The following is a 19,770-nucleotide window of genomic DNA, read 5'->3' as shown; positions in this document are numbered from 1 at the left end:
GTTTATACGCTCCCTCCAATCTCTCATTCAATCCCCGCAACACAACCCCTACGCTCCTCCTTCTACTCTGAGACTGGAAAAAGGACTTAATTCGCCCCTTCACCATTCCCCACCATTCAGCTATCGTGCCAAAGCAGCACCGCAGGCTCCTCCATTCCTCGTACTGCCTGACAAATTCCTCCACCACCTTTTTGTCCTCCAGCAGTCCCGACTTCATGCGCCAGATTCCCCTCCCCAACCTCAGCCCATCTGGGATTCTGAGCCCCCCAGCTATCATCTTATGGTCGGAAAAAGAGGAAGGTTCGTTTTCCACTCTCTCCACCTTAACCTTGGCAGAGACAAAGAGGAAATCAATCCTCGAGTGTGCGGTTCCCAAACAACTCGACCACGTGAACCCTGGTCGCTTTGGGTGTAACGACCGGTAAGCGTCAATCAAATCAAAATCTCCAACCAAAGCCCCCAGCCTCCTAGAGGAGGGGTCCAACTTTCGACATCCGGCGACTGGCCGCGTGTCCGCCAGGGTTAGAGGGCAATTAAAATCACCCCCCATGACGATGTGTCTTCGTGTTAGCAGCAAGGCTGCCACGTTCTCTAGCAACTCCACACGTTCCGGAGCGCCTGTGGGGGCCTACACATTGATCAGCCGGACCGCCGCCCCACCATATGCAACATCGACATAGTGGAGTCGTCCCGGGACCACTTCTCGGGCCTCCTGCACCTCTATGTTCTTTCTACCTAGGAGGATAACCACTCCTGAGCACCTATTAACATTGCTTCCGGACCAGAAGCAGTGTCCCTCCCAGTCCCTAGCCAGATCCTCTCGACCAAGGGAGTATGGCAAGTGGCACTCCTGTAAAAAGTAAACGTCCTTTTTCAGGGACCGTAGATAATGTAGAATGGCCCCCCTCCTAGCCCTGCCCCACATTCCCCTCACGTTTACTGATGCTACGGTAAGGTCCATACCCAGCATTGTCCCTCCCTACCCAGACCCGTCGTCCAATAGTTCATACAGGTTTGTGTCAGCCAATCCCTGCAATTGTTCCCCTCTCCTAGGCTCCTTGGGCAGCCCTCTTCCCTGGTTGGTCTTAGCCGCCACGGCACCATCCTCCGACGACCTCGCGTCTATCGAGGAGTCTGTTGCCTCCAGGTCCCGTTTGCGGGTCGTCCTCGCTGGGCCACGCGGCGCTTTCCGCTTCCTTTTCACCACCCTCTTGAATTTCTCCCTCCTGGTGCTCTCCCTCTGCTGCTCCTCTCCGTCCTCCCCCGCCTCCACCGCCTCCGCCCAGTCAACCACCGTTGGGTCGGGGGGTTTTCCCACGGGCTCCTCGTCCTCGCCCCCAGGGTGCTCCACCTGCCGGCCCGTGGGATCCGCGTCTTCCTCCGACGTCATCTCCCCCTCCTCCCTCTCGTCCTGCAGTGGCGTACCCTGCCTGCCCACCTCTCCACCCCCGTCCTCCATCTTCCCGCCGGGCTGCGGTGGCTTCAGCCCGTCCTCGGCCACCTCCCCTTCTCCATCCGCCACCCTGCTCCTATGTGCGCGGACCTTATTTGCGTACGACAGCGGGCAGTCCCTGTACAGGTGGTCTTTATTCCCGCATAGGTTGCACAATGCCGGGGCGCAGCATTCTGTCACAACGTGGTCCCGTGCCTTGCATCGGTAACATATCCGTGCCTCGCACGCTGCAGCCAGATGGCCACTCGCCCCACATCGCCTGCAGAGCTTCGGCTGTCCCGCATACACCACGTAGCCCCTATTGCCACCAATGTTCAGGGCGCTCGGGATATGTTGCAGAGCCCCTTCTGCCGTTCTCAACCTCACCCGCCATTGTCTGGCCCCCGTCCAGATCCCTAAAGAGTCTTGGACCCGCTTACTGTCCGAAAGCACCAGGCAGTGCTGCCTCAGCCACACCTCGACGTCGTGGTCTGGCAGAGCCTCGTTGTAGAGAAATATGGTGACCACTTTTGTATCGAGCTCAGAGAGCAGTTGGAGCTTCAGCAGCGACAGTGGCCGTTCCCCCGCCTTCTCCTCGAACAAAGTCATAAAACGCTGCAGTAAGTTATTTGTCTTAAAGCTCACGTCAAAAGCCCTGCCACCTGGCAAGGCTATCAAGCAAAACAGATCTGCCGGATCCACCTTCAGAATTTCGACCATCACTGACCGCACGAACCTCGGTCTGTCGATCGTGACCTCCTCTGGCACATCCTCCTTAAAGGACACCCGCATGCAGTTATGCCTCTTAGCGTGTATCGGGGTGAAGTTCCCTGCCGAACCTCCGCACCACCGCCCTGCGCGCTCCTGGGGCCGCCCTGCCCCCACAGGTCCAGGACTTGCCTGGACAGCGTCGCTTTGGGCACCTTGCGCCTGCAGGCCCGCCGAGCTCAGTGCTTCCTCCGCCTCCTCTCCTGGGCTGGCCAACACCATTTCACTCCTCGTCGGTGCCTCTCCCTTCCTCGCCCGCTGCCACCAGGCGTCCTCCTCCGCTTGCCTCGAGGTCGACGCTCGCGCCTCGTCCCTCTCCTCTGCGGGTCTCCCTCCTCCAGGCAGTCCCACCTCACCATCCTCTGCAGCAGCCAAACTGGCCCGCTCACCTCGGCTCACCACCCCAGAGCGTTTGGTCGCCATGGCCCCGAGGGCCTGCGAGGCTGCCACTGGCCAGGCAGCCAGGGAGCCGAGACTAGGCACGACACCAGCAGAGACACGGTAGAGAAAAACCAGCCGCGGTCGCGGCCCTCCTCATCGGGCAATTCGCCAGAATGGTGAGGCTCTGCTGTGTCTCCCGTTCTTATATAGAGCAGCAGCAGGGTGACGTCATCATTAACTCATTAATTCATCAGGTGCAAAGATTCAAGGGGGGAGTGATTGTAATTATATACTAGATTAGTAATCAGGCTATTGTTACGATGCGAGTTGTATATTAGTAATCATTTGGAATGTGTTTTATTGTGATTACGCTACATTAGTAATCCGTTAGTGTTTGTTTCCCTTATAAGGAATTGTAATGTATCTTATTTAATAATACGCTTCCAGGCCGCACTAAGCCTGTAGCTGTCTGAGCGATTCAAGTTATTTCTGTTTCTCTCAATTTCAATCGATTCTCTAATTAGTCTTTGCCAGTAGTAACTAGTTTTACACAACAATTCAACGTTGTCAAAATCAATTGAGTGTCCCTGTTGGCATGTATGTTCTGCCACTGCCGACAGTTGTGTTTGTGATAGTTTAATATTTCTCTGGTGTTCTTTTAGTCTTACACTAACGTTACGCCCTGTCTGTCCAATATAGCATCTGCCACATACACAATTAATCCGATATACACCTTCTGTTGATAATTTAGGTAATTCGTCTTTAGTGCACGTTACTAGTTGTTGAATTTTGTGTACTGTACCAAATCTTACTGTAATGTTTTGCTTTTGCAAAACACGGGCTAATTTGTCAGTTACTCCTGAGATAAATGGTATTTTTATTGTTTTAATAATCTGATCGCTTTCAGCAGTGTTGCTTTGCGATCGTGATTTGGCATTTAGTGCTCTGTTAATTTGAGCATTATTGTAGCCATTCTGTCTTAGTGCTTCTTTAACATGTTTAATCTCTCTCACTAGACTTTCACCATGTGACACTGTTTTAGCCCGAGCTAAAACAGCTTAAAAAAGACGCTCCAAGCCTGGGGTTGTCATTCAGACTCTGTCTTCTTAACAGACCTGTTCTTCACCTGAGGACGGCTGCTTGCGTTGTGGCCGAAACGTCGTGAGAATTATTTTATTATGTTTTATTTTTATTGTTTTATTATTTGCATTCTATGTGACTTTACCGAAAGAACCAAGAAGAAGAGTTCTCGTTACTTTAAGGATCCTGGTGCTGCATACAGCGTATTCAATGACACTGTTATGCTGCAGAGTGTAGTATTTGACTCAGCATAATGCTCAACAGTTCCTGGTGCGCTGCCGAGTCTACTCTGCTCACCTTGTGTCTCTACTTCTGCTGGTGCTGCTGATGATCGTGTAGCTCGCCTCCTCTCTGGGAAGCTGCCGGTGTCTCCAAGTCCCCTTCTCTGAGCTTTCCATCTCTATAAAGCTCCTAGCCACCCCTAGCCAATGGGAGAGCAGCTACACCCGCAGCCATATACACCTGGCTGCCTACCTAATTGCACCAAATAAAAATTCTTTGTTTCATCAGTTATCATCGAGTTAGATTGGTCAATGCCCATTATTGTTGTATGTAAAGTACTGTCGGGTGCTGTGCATGAAGAGCGCTATAGAGTACATATAAAATGTGTCGTGTATTTTTATGTTTTCCTCCATACTCCACACGTGTGTTGTGTCACAGATAACAAGGATGGCTCATCTGACATTACTTTATGGGCATCAACAGCAGCAGTAGTTGTGTTGCTGATCCTCCTGGCATTGGGAATTAGCTTGTGGATTCTCAAGCGTAAGACCGCCACCACGGAGGACCCTCAGCACCGCGAGCTCTTCCTGGAGGGAAGAGACAAGAATGGCTCTGCAAGAAACTACTTCATCAACTGCATCGGTCATAATGAGTCATAAATGCGCACAGATGCACTGCAACATCACGAAGGCAGTGGATATGATAATGGATCTGGTTAGGTTTCCCCACTGGAACAAAACTGGGACAGAGAATTACTCCAAGGGCATTGAGTGCGGTTTATGAAACAGTGATATGCAGGAGAGGTGTAAGCCGCGTGTGTGCGTACACACGTGCAACCATCTACCCAGACCTTTTCACTCCAGTAGTTTAAAATGTTAAGCGGAATTAATGGGGTTAAGTGGTATATTGTACCTGATAATTCACTGTTAAGTTACATTTCAAAAATAATACAAATTATAGACACTTAGAACGTCACAGATATAACCTTAACTCAGCCACATAAGAGCCATACCTGTATAGTGTAGCACAAGTTGGAGACGAGGTAGTTGCAGAAGGCACCTTCTTTATTAACACTCTTGAGGTTCAACAGGTTCTCCTCGTTCCTTCTTGATGTCGTACAGCCCAGCCTAGACACAACCCTAACCGCGTTACACTGACGACGTCGACCAAGACAGCCAAAAACTATCCGGCCGTGCAATTATCGAGTGAAGGTGGCAGCGACGAAGGCTGCGAAAACGACAGCAGCGGCGAGATGAGTCCACTCCCAGAACCGGCAGCCTGGAGCTCTCGCTCTCCACATCTTTTATTCTACTCGGCGCGGCCTGGCTCCACCCTGGCCGTGCCTCCCTTCTTGTACCCACGAGCGGTTTCCAGGGGCTTCCCGATGAGGTCTTCTGTGGCCCTTGTCCCAGTTCATCTACACCCGTGTATATGCTCAACGGCGTGCGTGCTAGCTGTCCACCGCAAATGCCGCTGCTGGACAGCAGTCGGCGCTGTGTCACTACATTTGTGTATGAAGCAGACCGGAGTACAGGACTGTGACCACTTGCATACACACCACGTGTACACTCGAGCCTGTACAGCAGGGGTCCCAGACTCCAGTCCTCGCGGGACCCCCACCACCACGTTTACCACTTCACTCGCCGTTCATATGCAAATTAACTCGTGCCACGCTTCTCTACGCGCCCGATGATTGTTAAACATATCCCATGTGACGAACTCGGAAATTAACGATATGTGAGTCGATTCACATTACGAGTGAAATCTTTGTGTGTATGCACGTGTGTTCCACGTGACAGCATTATTTGCTAAGTGCGTTACATAGCGGGGCGCCGTGTTTAACAATCATCGGGCACGTGCAGCGTGTTTGTTTTTGGGAAGGAGTAAATTGGTAAACGCGGAAAGACGGAAGCGTGGTGGTGGGTGGTGAGTACAGAGCTGGAGTTTGGGCAAACCGGCTTTGTGACATTTGCGTTCCTGCGCTTACTGCACGTGAAAGCTGGCATGGGCATTAACCACTGAGATGAGCTTAAGGCTTGGTGTCACAGCGAGTGATGTTGATGACATCGCTTAGGATTACGATTGGCAGTGCCAGCTGAGTTGGCAATTGGAATCTCTATATTAAAGGAAGGGCTGTTAATTCGTCTTCATATTGTTTCACTTGAAAGAACTGCACGTCATTCTTTCTGACAACCTTTACAATTCATCTCAGCTATATAAAGTGTTATATCTCTATATAGTGAACGTTATTTCAAATAACATTTTTGGTTAGAAAGCGTATGTGGGGGACCAAAAATCAAATAAATCAGTGTTCAGAATTCTCTACTGACAACATCGACTCGACAATGTGCGAAGTTCAGGTTTGTAGCCCTTGTAAACTGCCAGGTGGCTAGCCACCCCTCCCATTGGGAGATTAAAAAAAAGGAATTGTATGGGTATGTTCACCTAACTTCAATATATATTTTACTTGCACCTTTATACAGCGTATATATTTTTACTGATTGTTAAACTATGTAGTAATAAATTTCGATTTAAAGCTTTCGTGACTGCAGGGATTCATCTTCTTGGTTCTTTCGGTAAAGTCACGTAGAAGGGAAGTAATAAAATAATACAAATAAAACATAATAAAATAATTCTCACGACGTTTCGGCCACAACGCAAGCAGCCGTCCTCAGGTGAAAACCAGGTCGGTCGAGGCGACAGCGTCTGAATGAAACAGCACACGTGCTTGGAGCATATATATAAGCTGGGTTGGAAGGGGGGGAAAGAGCGCCTTGACAAAATAATTTGCATATCAAGAGGAATTTTGCATATTTATGGGAAATGCAGGTATGTTATTAGTACTACTTATGCCCGTGCATTATGCAGGAATAGCATTTCTCATATCCCCTCCCTTTGATGCTGCTAATCCTGCATAATGCACGGGCATAAGTAGTACTAATACATACCTGCATTTCCCATAAATATGCTAAATTCCTCTTGATATGCAAGTTATTTTGTCAAGGCGCTCTTTCCCCCTCCTTCCAACCCAGCTTATATATATGCTCCAAGCACGTGCTGTTTCATTCAGACGCTGTCGCCTCGACAGACCTGGTTTTCACCTGAGGACGGCTGCTTGTGTTGTGGCCGAAGCGTTGAGAATTATTTTATTATGTTTTATTTTTATTATTGTATTACTTCCCTTCTATGTAGTAATACTTTGTGGTGAAATCATTTGAAAACATCGTGTTGAATTTGATATGTGATGGTACTCAATACCACTTCTATGCAGATAAGACATAAATTTACATTTCATCAAAATTGAATGCTGCCTTTGCTCTTTCACAAAGTGCTTGCAATCTACAAATTGTATAATAAATGAAGTACGAACACCGAGGTGTTGCTTGTAGTTTCTCACCATCCCACTCATTCTGGTGGCAGTGCGAATGTTCCTGTTGATATACAAGTGACAACTTTAGCTTCCCACTTCATATGCGACTCAGCCCAGTCATTCACAGGTCATGTTAAACAATATGGACGATAACAGTCATTTCACATCGTAGGTCTGAGTCTGGTCCTCGCTTCTCTTCACTGACATCCTACAGAGTTCGGGGTTGACTTGAAGGTTCTCTATTATAAGCTGCCATGTTCTCAAAAGTGGACAACGAAGTCATCACGCGGACTTATTGAGCCCCATCTGTGTGACCATCCAGAGGGCTTCATTCTCCATGGCTGGTGCCCTGTGCGTTCCTCAAACACGGCTCCACACAGTGCGTTGCCGTGCTGCTGCCTAGCAGGATTTGGGTGGAATGCATTTCAATGGCAAGAATTGGTGAAGGACTCTTTCAATAAAAGCCATTGAGACCAATTCAACAGAAGCTTGTACTACCAGACCACTCGGCTAAATGGGTGGAGCGCGTGAATAATACATGAAGGTACTCAATCAGTGTAAAAAAGATTTCTGAAACGTTGGACTTGTAATGCACCCCATTATTGTAGCGTTACCTCTCCCAATGGTCACTGTCAGATTGTCACGTTCCCTGTTGGTCACGGTCAGATTTTCACGTCCCCTGTTGGTCACTGTCAGATTGTCACGACACGCCCCACCTGCCCCCCGTCCTCTTCCGGCCCTTCTATGATTGCTACATCTGCCCTCGGTCACCCAGATGGGCAGGTACGTATATACGTATGTTGACCTTCTTTCGCACCGTACGTAGCCAACCGTGCTACCCTGTACCTACGAGGTACCCCTCTACCGATTATTAAATTGTCGCGTCCTCTGCAGACCACTCTCAGAAAGGTGATTTAAGTGACACTTTCAAAGCGTTTTGGATCTGTACATTGTGACGCAGTTCTACACTCACTCTGCAGATGGCAGCCAATACCAAGGCAAGAGAGGGACAAGAAACTTCCGTTAGTGTCAAGACACGAGGATGTGACGAGAATAGTTTTCATTTTAAACATGCGTTAAAAAATATAGCTGAATATGGAAAAACTGAATGTAAGAGTCATTTAGCACTTCAAGCAAGCACATGCTGCATCAATTTCACCCGAAAACTTTGACGTTTAAATAATTCCCTCTCTAAATATCGGTGCGGGCCATTACAAATGATTGCACCTCCATGAGGGTGTCGATTTTGAAGGACTGGAAGGGTGACGAGATACCCGTTCATTAAGATGTGAAATGCAGTTACCTAGATTGCTTTTTATAACAAGTTAACATTTAAATATTTAGTTTTAGTAATTTTTTTGAATATTTTTTTTATAACCCTTGGCTGTTGAGTGTTTACAATTCTTCAGATATTACACAAATTACTACCATGGATGACAACGAGGCCACAGAAGAGGTTCTAGAATAGATGTCCCTACCATCGACCCACTGTTAATCTGCTTATGGAGGAGACCATTGAATTCCAATGACCATTGTGCATATAATCTCATCATGAAAAATCAAGACTGAGTAGAAGTTGAGATATCCCACACCAAGGCGTAAATAAAACATATCTTTAAATTATTTTAAAACCATTTACAAAAATAGGAGCGGCCACACTGAGGTTACATGGAATATCACCTTTGTACATTAGACATTGAGAGGAGAGTCGGTTTGGGTGACCATCAATCTCCAAAGTTATTCACAGCGCTGTTTGGAGATATGAATGATATCGCATAAAAGCAATATTTGAACCTCCTGATAATACCACACACAGAGCTTGTGTAATCATAAAATCGAGTCCAATCTCATCAGATCGACACGCGACCTGAACGGAAACCGAATGCTCTAGATGGGTGAGGTGGATTCAGGGGCCGAGTGTGGAATGTGTCGCTACTCACCTTAGGGTGCAGTGGAGCGAAGGATGATGGCGGTGGTCCGGGGAGGCGTCGTCGTGGCACGCGGCAACCCGACGAGACGTGCCCCGGCAGGCCGCAGCTGTAGCACATGACAGGGTTGCTCCCGGGATGGGGAAATGTCTTCTGCCGTCGCTGGTCGTCCACCCGTTGCACCATTCTGTCCCCTCGCCCACCTCCTCTCTGGGTCGATGTGCAGGTTGGGACGGGCTCCATGTCTTCAGGTGTATCCGGCCCCTCACGGGGTGCGGTACACGCCGCCAACCCCTTGTGCCGTTGCAAGAGCTGTTGAGCCTGGATGCATCTCGCAACCCTGATGGACGAAAGATTGTCGTCGTCTACAGCTGGCAGGACGATGTTGAGGTCCTTAGCCAAAGCAAGCAATCTCCGTCGACCAACGAGTCGACTCCGTCGTGGTTCATCCTCGGAAAGGCAGCCTTCGCTAGCACCAAAAGTGCACTATGGAAGGCGAGGAGAGTCTCGGCTTTCCCCCCTCTTCCGCGTAGCGAACTTGTGGCACATGTTCGACAGTGGTTCGTAAATTGCTGCTATTTGGTCAAGGTTTTGAGTCAGTGTGACCTTCTCCGACGGCGGGATGATAAGAAACATCACCAGAGCATCGTCATTAAGGGCGGCAGGCAGTGCTCTCAGTGCCTCCACCTCCGTCCACCCCGCCAAGTCGGCGTTCGTCAGGAACTGCCGCTTGAAGGCCACCCAGCCGCCGCTGGCGGCTGTAAATTCTTTCACGAAGGGAAGTCGTCGCCGGAGAGATGGAATGTCCACCGGCGATTTCAACGGAGCTTCGGATTTGGCCGGCCCAGCGCTCCGCCCTTCTGAGAAGATGGCAGCCACAAGCGCGGGCTGCACCACTGAGGTTCCCGCTTGGTGGAAAAAGGTGGTGGAAACTTCGTCCCCGCGTGGCTCCGTTGCTCCCTCTTCCACCCCTGGCTCCACGGGGTGGAGTTCCGCGAGGATAGATGCCGCGGCTTGGAGCAGCTCTGCGAGGCGGGTCCAGACGGTGCTCTGCTCCGCCAGCAGCGCTTCGCCTCCATCCTCCGGGGTCACCATCCCTGGGGCTGTTTGGGTGATGAGATCTTCATCTTCGTCGTCTGACGTCCTGGTAACTGCCCCTTTACCAGATCACAACCTATGGTGGTGGACCACCAGGCTAACTACACTAATTACACTCGGACTAGCTACAACGGACAGAACGCTGGCTTGGGTCCAGGTCCACATGTTGGTGACTCTTCTCGGATGTAGAATGTAGAACATAGATCGTCAGGATAACAACGGCAATGCTGAACCCGGGTTCCTCTGGGAACCCGGTTTATATCCTCACTGGTCGTGGCTGGCTCTGCCCTTGGCCACGACCACCTTCTCGAATCCTCTAGCAAAATTTCACTCCGACACGTGACCACCCCTAGCCCCCACTTGGGGCCCCTGTGTAGACTTTACCTGTCACATGCCTTCTAGGGTCAACCAGAGTGACATGGCGTACATTAACCCCATTCATGGCCGGCACTCTCACACCCTCTCCTATACTCCTGTAATGTGGGCGTAAACGGCCTCGCGGATATGACGTCACGGGGGGAGGAGTTAGGTCACGTGGGAGAGAGGGATCAAGTCTTAAGGGGGAGAAACCGGAAGAGAAGGGAGAGAGTTGGAGGGTGGCGAGATCGCCACACACATAGAGTAAGACGCGGCACCGTCGGCCAGCGGTGACCGAGCACGGGGGAACGGGGAGCAGCGGTGAGGCTGCAGTGAGGGCAGCCAGAGGCCTGCACGAGGATATCAGCAGCGGAGCTGCATCGGAGTGCAGTGAGAGGCTACGGGAGCGACGGCAGCATCGAGCTGCCAAGCGGAGAGTCTCTGAGAGAGAGCCGTGTGGGACAAGTGTAAAGAACCCGAATAAAGGACAACGGAGACAGACACAGTGATCAAGTCCTTTATTACACTGGTGTCAGAAGTGAAACGGCATGTCAAAACAACTAAGAAAAAAAAATATTCCTGCGCCATCATCTGCTACATCATCCGACGACGACGACCTTCCTCAGGCGGTGGACCTGCCTGCGATGGAGGAGGAGATCCGTCCTGGAACGAGTGCGGGTCCGGGAGTCCAAGATGTCGCCGCGTCGGTGGACTCGTCTGCACCGGAGGACGCGGACTTGCGATGAAAACAGATGGCGACGCAGCTGGAGACACTGAAAATCGTGCTGGCGCAATTGTGTGAGCTTGTCACGCCGAGGACGGCGTTGGGGAGAGCCGATGGTGGTCCGCAGGCCGCCGCCTTGCCTTCGCTGTCGGCGCCATCGGCCACGCGGCACGAAGACGCCATCTTGGGCGTGGCAGGAGAAGAACGGCGGGAAACCGCCATTTTGCGCTCTCCGCGGCGGGAGGCCGCCATCTTGAACACGTTGCGATGCGACGCCATTTTGAATATGCCGCCTGATGAGTCATCGGCTGAGGACGGCGCGCCAAGGAGTCGCAGTCGTCATCTTACAACCGTTAAGGAATTCTCCATCGGTGGCGATTGGAGTGCTTTCGCCTGCAGATTTTTGGCGGCGGTACGCTATGCAAGGTGCATTGACGCTGAGGCATTGGAGGTTCTGCTGACTCTTCTCGACGACGAATCGGTGAGATTCTTTCGTTCTATAAAGGCCGAGAAGAAGAAAACATTGAGAGGAGTTTTCGACGAGATGGCAGATGCATACGAGCCACCGGATGATGCTCATCGCCGGTTTGTTCAACGACAGCGAGCACCCGAGGAGTCGCCGGTGGCATACAGGGGTGCGGTATTGGAGTTGGCCATGGCCGCATACCCGGAGACGGAGCCTGACCTGCTCGAACCTCTCATCTTGAGTAAGATGCTTGAGCTGTCCCGGGATTTGGGGATTCCTATGCCGGTGTGTGGCCACGAAAAGCTGACATCCCGGGCGGCCGCTAAGTGTCTGGATGCCCAGTTCAACCTGCGCCGTTGGAGGCAAGTCACGGCGTGGACGGGGGGGCCCATCATCGAAGGAGGTGCCATGGGCTGGGATCCCAAAAAGGCGGTGTACGTGCCTGACGGGGGGGGGGCCCGCAGGAGCTGACAGCCGCCTCTGCTTCGTGGTCGGGCCGCAGTGGGCCGGGGACGTGAGCTGCGCCGCCGACACGGGCGCTTCGGGACGGGGGGCCTGCGGCGCGGCGCAACGACATCGACAGCTTCCGCTGCGGGCGTAAGGGCCATTACGCCAGGGACTGCTGGGCCCGTGTCCCAGGTCCGCCCCAGCAGGAGGCCTCGTCAACGGACGCGCCGCGGAAGGATCCTCCAGGACAGGCAAGTCGGTGCGCACCAGACACCTGGCAAGGCTTGACACCTCACTCATCCGGGTGTTGTTAACAACGGGAGGCCATCGACTGGGCCATGTCGCTCGGTAACGCAGTGGCGTAAATTGGCACGGCGGGTCGTCGCGGCCGCTACTGGTTCGTCCACTGTACCTGGTTCTATACAAGGGGTGGACGTGCGTATTTTGGTGGATTCCGGAGCGTCTGCGACCATTATATCGGATGTAATTTTCCATCTGTTGGGCTTCCCACCAGAGGCCGTGCGTCCGGTTTACGGGTCGTGCGTCGCTGCGAACGGGGGTAGCATGGGCATTGTGGGCCAGGTGGACGCTAAAATATCTATCGGGGGAGTGTTGGCCTCGGGAATTGTATTAATTTCGAGGTCTCTTGCAGTCCCTTGTTTGTTGGGAACTGATTTTCTGGCCAAGATGCCCATTCTGATTAGAATTAATGAATACTGCATTGAATTGCCGGGTGGCCGTAAGATTTCGTTTCTGCCGTCGCCCTGGGGGCGACCTGCTCCGGTCGCCCAGGTGCAGGCGCTGTCTGAAGTATCTGTTGACATTCCACCTGGCTCACAGATGCTTATCCCCTTGCGATATCGGAAGCCTGTGCCTGGTTGGCAAGGTGCAATTGGGGTTTTGTTGTCGGCGTCCGCCACCATAACGGGCGGATCGGCGCTGGTTGGGGCGCAGACTATTGTCCGGCCGGACCAGCAGCCATTTTTGCAGGTGCTTAATGCGAGTACCGAAAATGTATGTGTTCCGGTTGGTACGGTTGTGGCACATGCCACTACGGCGTTTACGGCACAGGATTATCTGGGCAGCCAGGGCGTGGTTGCCGGGGTTTCAGAGCCGGGAGCTGCGGATAATCGCTGGATCGCCGAATTGTGTGGGGAAAATCCTTCCCTTTCCGGGGAACAACGTTGTACGATTCGTAAATTGTTATTGAGTTATTCGGATGTGTTTAGCTCCGACGATTTGGATTTGGGACGCACCTCGTTGCTTTACCATCATATTAACACAGGGGACGCTGCCCCTATTCGGTTAAACTCACATCGGATGAGTCCGGCCGAGCGAGAACACGTTCGAGGGGCAGTGGGTGACATGTTGGCTGCGGACATAATATCTCCATCTAACAGCCCATGGGGCGCGCCTGTTGTTTTGGTTAAGAAGAAGGATGGCAAATTGCGATTTTGTGTAGATTTCCGGAAATTAAATAAGATATCTGTGGCAGATGCGTACCCCCTGCCGCGTATGGAGGACTCCCTCGATGCCTTGTCGGGGGCGAAGTTCTTTTCTACGCTAGATCTCTCTTCGGGATTCTGGCAGCTTCCCCTTGATGAGCCCTCGTGGGAGAAAACTGCTTTCCGTACGCCGCAGGGGTTATTCCAATTCAATTGTCTTCCGATGGGGTTGAATGCTGCCCCTGCCACATTTCAAAGGTTGATGGAGCTGGTATTAATGGGGTTGCAGTGGGAGACATGTCTGATATATTTAGACGATATTATCGTCTTCAGCCGCACATTTGATGAACATTTACTGCGGTTGGAGGCTGTGTTCGCCAGGATGCGTTCCGCTAATTTGAAATTTAAGCCTTAGAAATGTCACCTACTGCAATGGTCCGTGCGTTACTTGGGGCATATCGTAAGTGTGGACGGGGTGGCCACGGATCCGGACAAAACAGCGTGCGTCCATGACTGGCCAACCCCGGCCACGGTGGGGGATGTGCGTCGGTTTTTGGGGTTTGCCTCATATTATCGGAGATTTGTTCCGAATTTTGCGACGATCACGAGGCCCTTGCACCTCCTTACGGGTAAATGACGGAAATTTGGTTGGGGACCGCCAGAAGAGGCGGCTTTTCAGGGCCTGCGCGATCTAATGGCTACGACGCCGACGTTGGATTATCCGGATTTTGATCAACCCTTCATTCTGGATATGGACGCGAGTGACACGGGCATTGGGGCGGTGTTGTCTCAGTCCAAAGAGGGTGTGGAGCGCATGGTGGCGTACAGTAGCCGGGTTTTGCCTCCTGCAGAAACCCGCTACTGCGTCACTCACAGGGAACTTTTGGCTGTTTTTTTTTCTTTGCCAATTTCGACCATATCTCTATGGTCGTTCGTTTATTGTGCGCACGGATCATGCGGCCTTGCAGTATGCTCTTAAGATGGACCAAACATCCGGTCAGTTGGCGCGTTGGTTGGACACGCTGCAAGAATTTTCCTTCCAAATTCACCATCGGAAGGGGGTGTATCACGCGAATGCAGACGCGCTTTCTAGGTTGCCGCAGCGATCCCCTTGCGCGTGCACGTCTGGGACGCATAGGTGTGCGCCGATTCAGCCTCCCCCTCAGCCGGTTGCGTTGGCAGTCGAGGTGCCTGATGCTCCAATGGAGCCGGGACCGGCTGATGGGGTTTTGAATCTTCCAAGGGCTGTGTGGATTCGGGAACAAATGTTGGACGATTCATTGGTGTCTTTACGGAAGCGGCCTGCGAAGGAGAGTGGGGGTCCGGGTACGGGCGGTGTGCCGGAAACCGCTCTCCGCGATGGTCGGCTCATGTGGAGGGAGGGATTACAGGAACGCTGGCGTCTGGTTGTACCGGCGTCCTTGCGGTACGAGTTGATTAGGACTCTGCATTGCAACACGCTCTTACATCTGGGGGTGCTGAAGACCCTACTGACGTTGCAACAAAATTACTTTTGGCACGGCATGGCAACAGATGTCGTCGGGCACGTTCGCGCGTGTCCCGATTGTGCCCGGCGAAAACCACCTAAACATCCGTATGTGCCGCCGATACAGTCTATTCAGGTGTCTCGAGTTAATGAATTGGTGGCGCTAGACATTTTGGGACCCTTCCCGCCATCCGCGAGGGGTAATAAATACTTGCTGGTTGGGGTGGAGTACCTCTCCCGCTGGCCGATGGCCTGGCCGTTGCCCGACCAGTCGGCGGCGTCTGTTACAGACGCCTTTCTATTTGGGTACGTTATGGACAAGGGTGCGCCGGAGAGGCTCCTCACAGACCAAGGTCGGAATTTTTCTTCTAAATTGTTGGGGGAAGTGTGCGTGGCTCTTGGGACTAAGAAAATACGGACATCTCCCTACCACCCGCAAACGGATGGTATGGTCGAACGGCTAAATCGGACTTTGTCCGCCATGTTGTGTCACACGGTGAGTGAACAACAATCTGATTGGGATTTGCATATCCCTGGGGTACTTTCGGCGTACCGGATGACGCCGCATGCGGCTACAGGATTTTCGCCGTTTTTCCTTATGTACGGTCGTGAAAACGTGCCGCCGATGGATGTGCACTTGGGAACTGGAGTGAGGAGACCTGCTAAGCCTCTTCCTGATTACATTCAGGACACCGTTCGCCGTGTTACTGAGGCGCGGGAGGGGGCCCACATGGCTACGGCCAAAGCCCAGGCCCGGAACGAGCGGTGTGCTCGACGCTCTAATGGGGAGTGCCCCTGGAAGCTTGGGGACCTGGCCTGGCTCCATTGCCCACAGGTGCGGCCAGGTACCTCTCCTAAATTACATAAACCATGGCAAGGGCCGTTCGCCTCATCGAGGTTCCCAACCCACAGTCGGCGCGTGTTCGGGTTGGATCTCGGCGTTGGTTCGTTCACACGTCGCGCTTGAAGCCATATGTGGCCCCTCTACCTGATGCGTCATCTCCTGATGTTGCCTTGCCGGGGTCTGTTGCTGCCGACTCACCCTTGCCTGTGCCTGTTGTTCTTGCAAGAGCGCCTGTCGTGGCTGTTACAGACAAGCCGGCCGTGACACCGCAGGGGACGAGGGGCTCTGCTCGGGGGGTGCCTGCCACGGCTGCGGGAACTCCGAGCCCCGCGGCCCTTCCGACCCGCTGCGGACACGATTGCGGGACACCTCCGACGCTGAGCCTTCGGGGATACGGGACCGGGACGTTGGCGGGCCTCCAATAGCGACAGGAGGACTTCATCCTGTCGCTCCTAAAACCCCGTCACGTTCCCGGTCTGCGGGAGGGCCGCCGACCGTCCGGGATGGGCCGGCGACCCGCACACGCTCGAAATCCCTTACATTTCGTTGAATTTTATTGTTGTGTTCTTGTTCTTACTGTTATATTTATTGTATGCTTCGTTGTCCTTCAATGTGTCTCGGTCGTGTTCGCTCGCATTACTTGTTGTCGTTATTGTTCAGCCGAGGTCGGCTGGATTTTTCTCTACGGGGGAGGGTGGTGTAATGCGGGCGTAAACGGCCTCGCGGATATGACGTCACGGGGGGAGGAGTTAGGTTACGTGGGAGAGAGGGATCAAGTCTTAAGGGGGAGAAACCAGAAGAGAAGGGGGAGAGTTGGAGACAGAGATAGAGTGAGGCCACGCAGGGCGGAGGTTGGAGAGTGGCGAGATCGCCACACACACAGAGTAAGACTCGGCACCGGTGGCCAGCGGTGACCGAGCACGGAGGAACGGGGAGCAGGGTGAGGCTGCAGTGAGGGCAGCCGGAGGCCTGCACGAGGATATCAGCAGCGGAGCTGCATCGGAGTGGAGTGAGAGGCTACGGAAGCGACGGCAGCATCGAGCTGCCAAGCGGAGAGTCTCTGGGAGAGAGCCGTGTGAGACAAGTGTAAAGAACCCGAATAAAGGACAACGAAGACAGACACAGTGATCGAGTCCTTTATTACATATGCATGATTGCAGCTCACGTTTTGAGCATATCATAAATTCTCAGGTCATAGCAGTGGACATTTTTGAGAGCTATGCGATCGTGTCTGGCAACAGGCACGACTTGCCAAGCGTTCCTTAATTTGGATTCCCTCTATTCTAATCTGCAAGCTTGGATGTTATCACTAGTTGATAGGTTACCAGTTTGATACTTTCACCATCAGCTGGGCAGTGGTGGAAATGCATGTGACTGGCTGTAATACAGTGCTGTGGAGGAAGCGAGAGTTGGTGGATTACTGCACAAATGTTTTGAAACATCCTTCCCGTATTCGTCTAGGAGCAGCCGTATCCCTAGCTCACCAGCACACAGCTGTACAAAGTGGACTATTCGCTATCTGTTTCCATCTGTACGGGAATAGAGTGTTGCTCTCTCGCACCAGGCGTGCGTTATCTCAGCGTGCTCCGGTTTCCTTCCACGAGAATCAGAAACACAATTCTTCATTAAAAGGCTAATGCAGGACGCTCCTGAAAAAGAGTCATGCGACTCAATGTGGCTATTCTTGATGAATAAGTAGACAATTATTATCCGTATCAGGTCTTACATTACGACAGGGTCTTTTATCTCAAATATTATTTTTTCTCATAATAATGACTTGTTATACTCACACGAAAAATATGATCTTGGCCATCTGGGAAACTACTGGACATCTGTGAAATATAGCTTTATAGCTCATCGGATTCCTCCAGTATAAATATGATTCTGATACACTCCTTTGCCGAGAAAAGTACTGTGCATGTCCCATTATTATTCAAAACAACCTAAATGTAATCGACATGCATCTGCTCAACGTGCTGATTGATACTTCATCATCAGTTCCCGATAACATGCATAAAATTCTTGATTGCGGTTACAAAAACCTGTCACGTTCTTCTAAAAAATAAAGTCAGTAATAATATAATTCGGTTCTGAAAAACCACTTTAATCCCATTATATTTAAGAATGCATTTATTTTTCAATTTAAAACCATCGTGACTGCAGGGATTAATCTTCTTGGTTCTTTCGGTAAAGTCACGTAGAATGGATAATAAAACAATAAAAATAAAACATAATAAAATAATTCCCACGACGTTTCGGCCACAACGCAAGCAGCCGTCCTCAGGTGAAGAACAGGTCTGTCAAGGAGACAGAGTCTGAATGACAACCCCAGGCTTGGAGCGACTATTTAAGCTGGGATGGAGGGGGGGAGAGAGCGCCTTGACAAAATAATTTGCATATAAAGAGGAATTTAGCATATTTATGGGAAATGCAGATATGCGATTAGTACTACTTGTGAAATGCGTAGGAGGTTTGGCGAGGGGTTTAAAGTCATTATGCCCGTGCATTATGCAGGATTAGCAGCATCAAAGGGAGGGGGTAGGAGTAGCATTAATGAAGTGAAGGAATGTTAATAGTATGTAGCTGCAGTAACTCAACCACCAGGTAAACAACTAAAGTATAAACTACATAGTATCATCAGTATACTAAATATACTCTCCAATAAGCTGATCTACTAACAGTAAGTAATACATTATAATTCTATGTCGCAATATGCTTCCAGCTAAACTTTTCCCATAAATATGCAAAATTCCTTTTGATATGCAAATTATTTTGTCAAGGCGCTCTCCCCCCCCCCTCCATCCCAGCTTAAAAAAAGACGATCCAAGCCTGGGGTTGTCATTCAGACTCTGTCTTCTTGACATACCTGTTCTTCACCTGAGGACGGCCGCTTGCGTTGTGGCCGAAACGTCGTGAGAATTATTTTATTATGTCTTATTTTTATTATTGTATTATTTCCATTCTACGTGACTTTACCGAAAGAACCAAGAAGATTTATCACAAATATTCGCCCTGACATCATTATGGAACAATAAAGCATGATAGAAACAAAATCACAATCGAAAAGAGAACGATAATGCAGATATTTATTGCAAACAAATCATATACCCTAGGAAACAAATCATTTTTCAGGTGAAATGTAGCAGATGCAATGATGGTGGTGGTAGTGACGATGGTGTTGGTGGTCACAACAACGATTATATTGTTATCAACGTTTTTATTTTATTTACGATTTTAAGGCGCAACAGACCCACAAAGGGATTCAGTGTGCCATAAAGTAAAATGTATAAACACGCAAAAACACCCTCTCTAGTTGATCTAACATAGCATAGGAAATAAGTAAAGTTGTAGTTTATTTCTATTGGCGTTTAAATAATGCCCCAAATGCAATCCCCAAATGCAGGGCAGTGTTTTTCCTTATTCTTCTATTTCAAATCTGTGTGTATTAGCCACTGATGACAACGGTCTAAATACTCGTGAGATGTACACGGATGATTGAACCTTCGTCATTCAGCATTGTGCCCGTCACTTTGAGTTTTAATTCATCGTTGGTGATTGTGACAGAGGTAGGTCCGGCATTCGTCTTTTAAAAATCCTCTGAATCTTTGGATTTGTACATCTCGGCCAGGAGCTTGGCTGGTACTGTATCGTAGTGGGTGGCCTTCAGCTGTATGGCCATTTGTCTACTGAAAAAAATACGAGAATGTGGATTGGAGAACATA

At 50.8% G+C, this 19,770-nt stretch overlaps 1 protein-coding gene across 1 annotated transcript in view; it reads left to right on the top strand.

Annotated features, from left to right (window-relative positions):
* LOC133360783 (tumor necrosis factor receptor superfamily member 3-like) overlaps window positions 1-6,500 on the top strand; it is a 35,679-nt gene extending 29,179 nt beyond the window's left edge. Inside the window, exon 7 of the mRNA XM_061579658.1 lies at window positions 4,322-6,500. Within this exon, the coding sequence (XP_061435642.1) occupies window positions 4,322-4,542 (221 nt within the window). The 3' untranslated portion in view covers window positions 4,543-6,500. The remainder of the gene's footprint in view (window positions 1-4,321) is intronic.
* The last annotated feature ends 13,270 nt before the right edge of the window (window positions 6,501-19,770 follow it).

Source organism: Lethenteron reissneri, chromosome 69 (genome assembly GCF_015708825.2).
Source record: "Lethenteron reissneri isolate LAM-NWPU_2019-01 chromosome 69, ASM1570882v1, whole genome shotgun sequence".
NCBI lineage: Eukaryota > Metazoa > Chordata > Hyperoartia > Petromyzontiformes > Petromyzontidae > Lethenteron > Lethenteron reissneri.
This window is presented reverse-complemented; position numbering and strand designations above follow the sequence as displayed.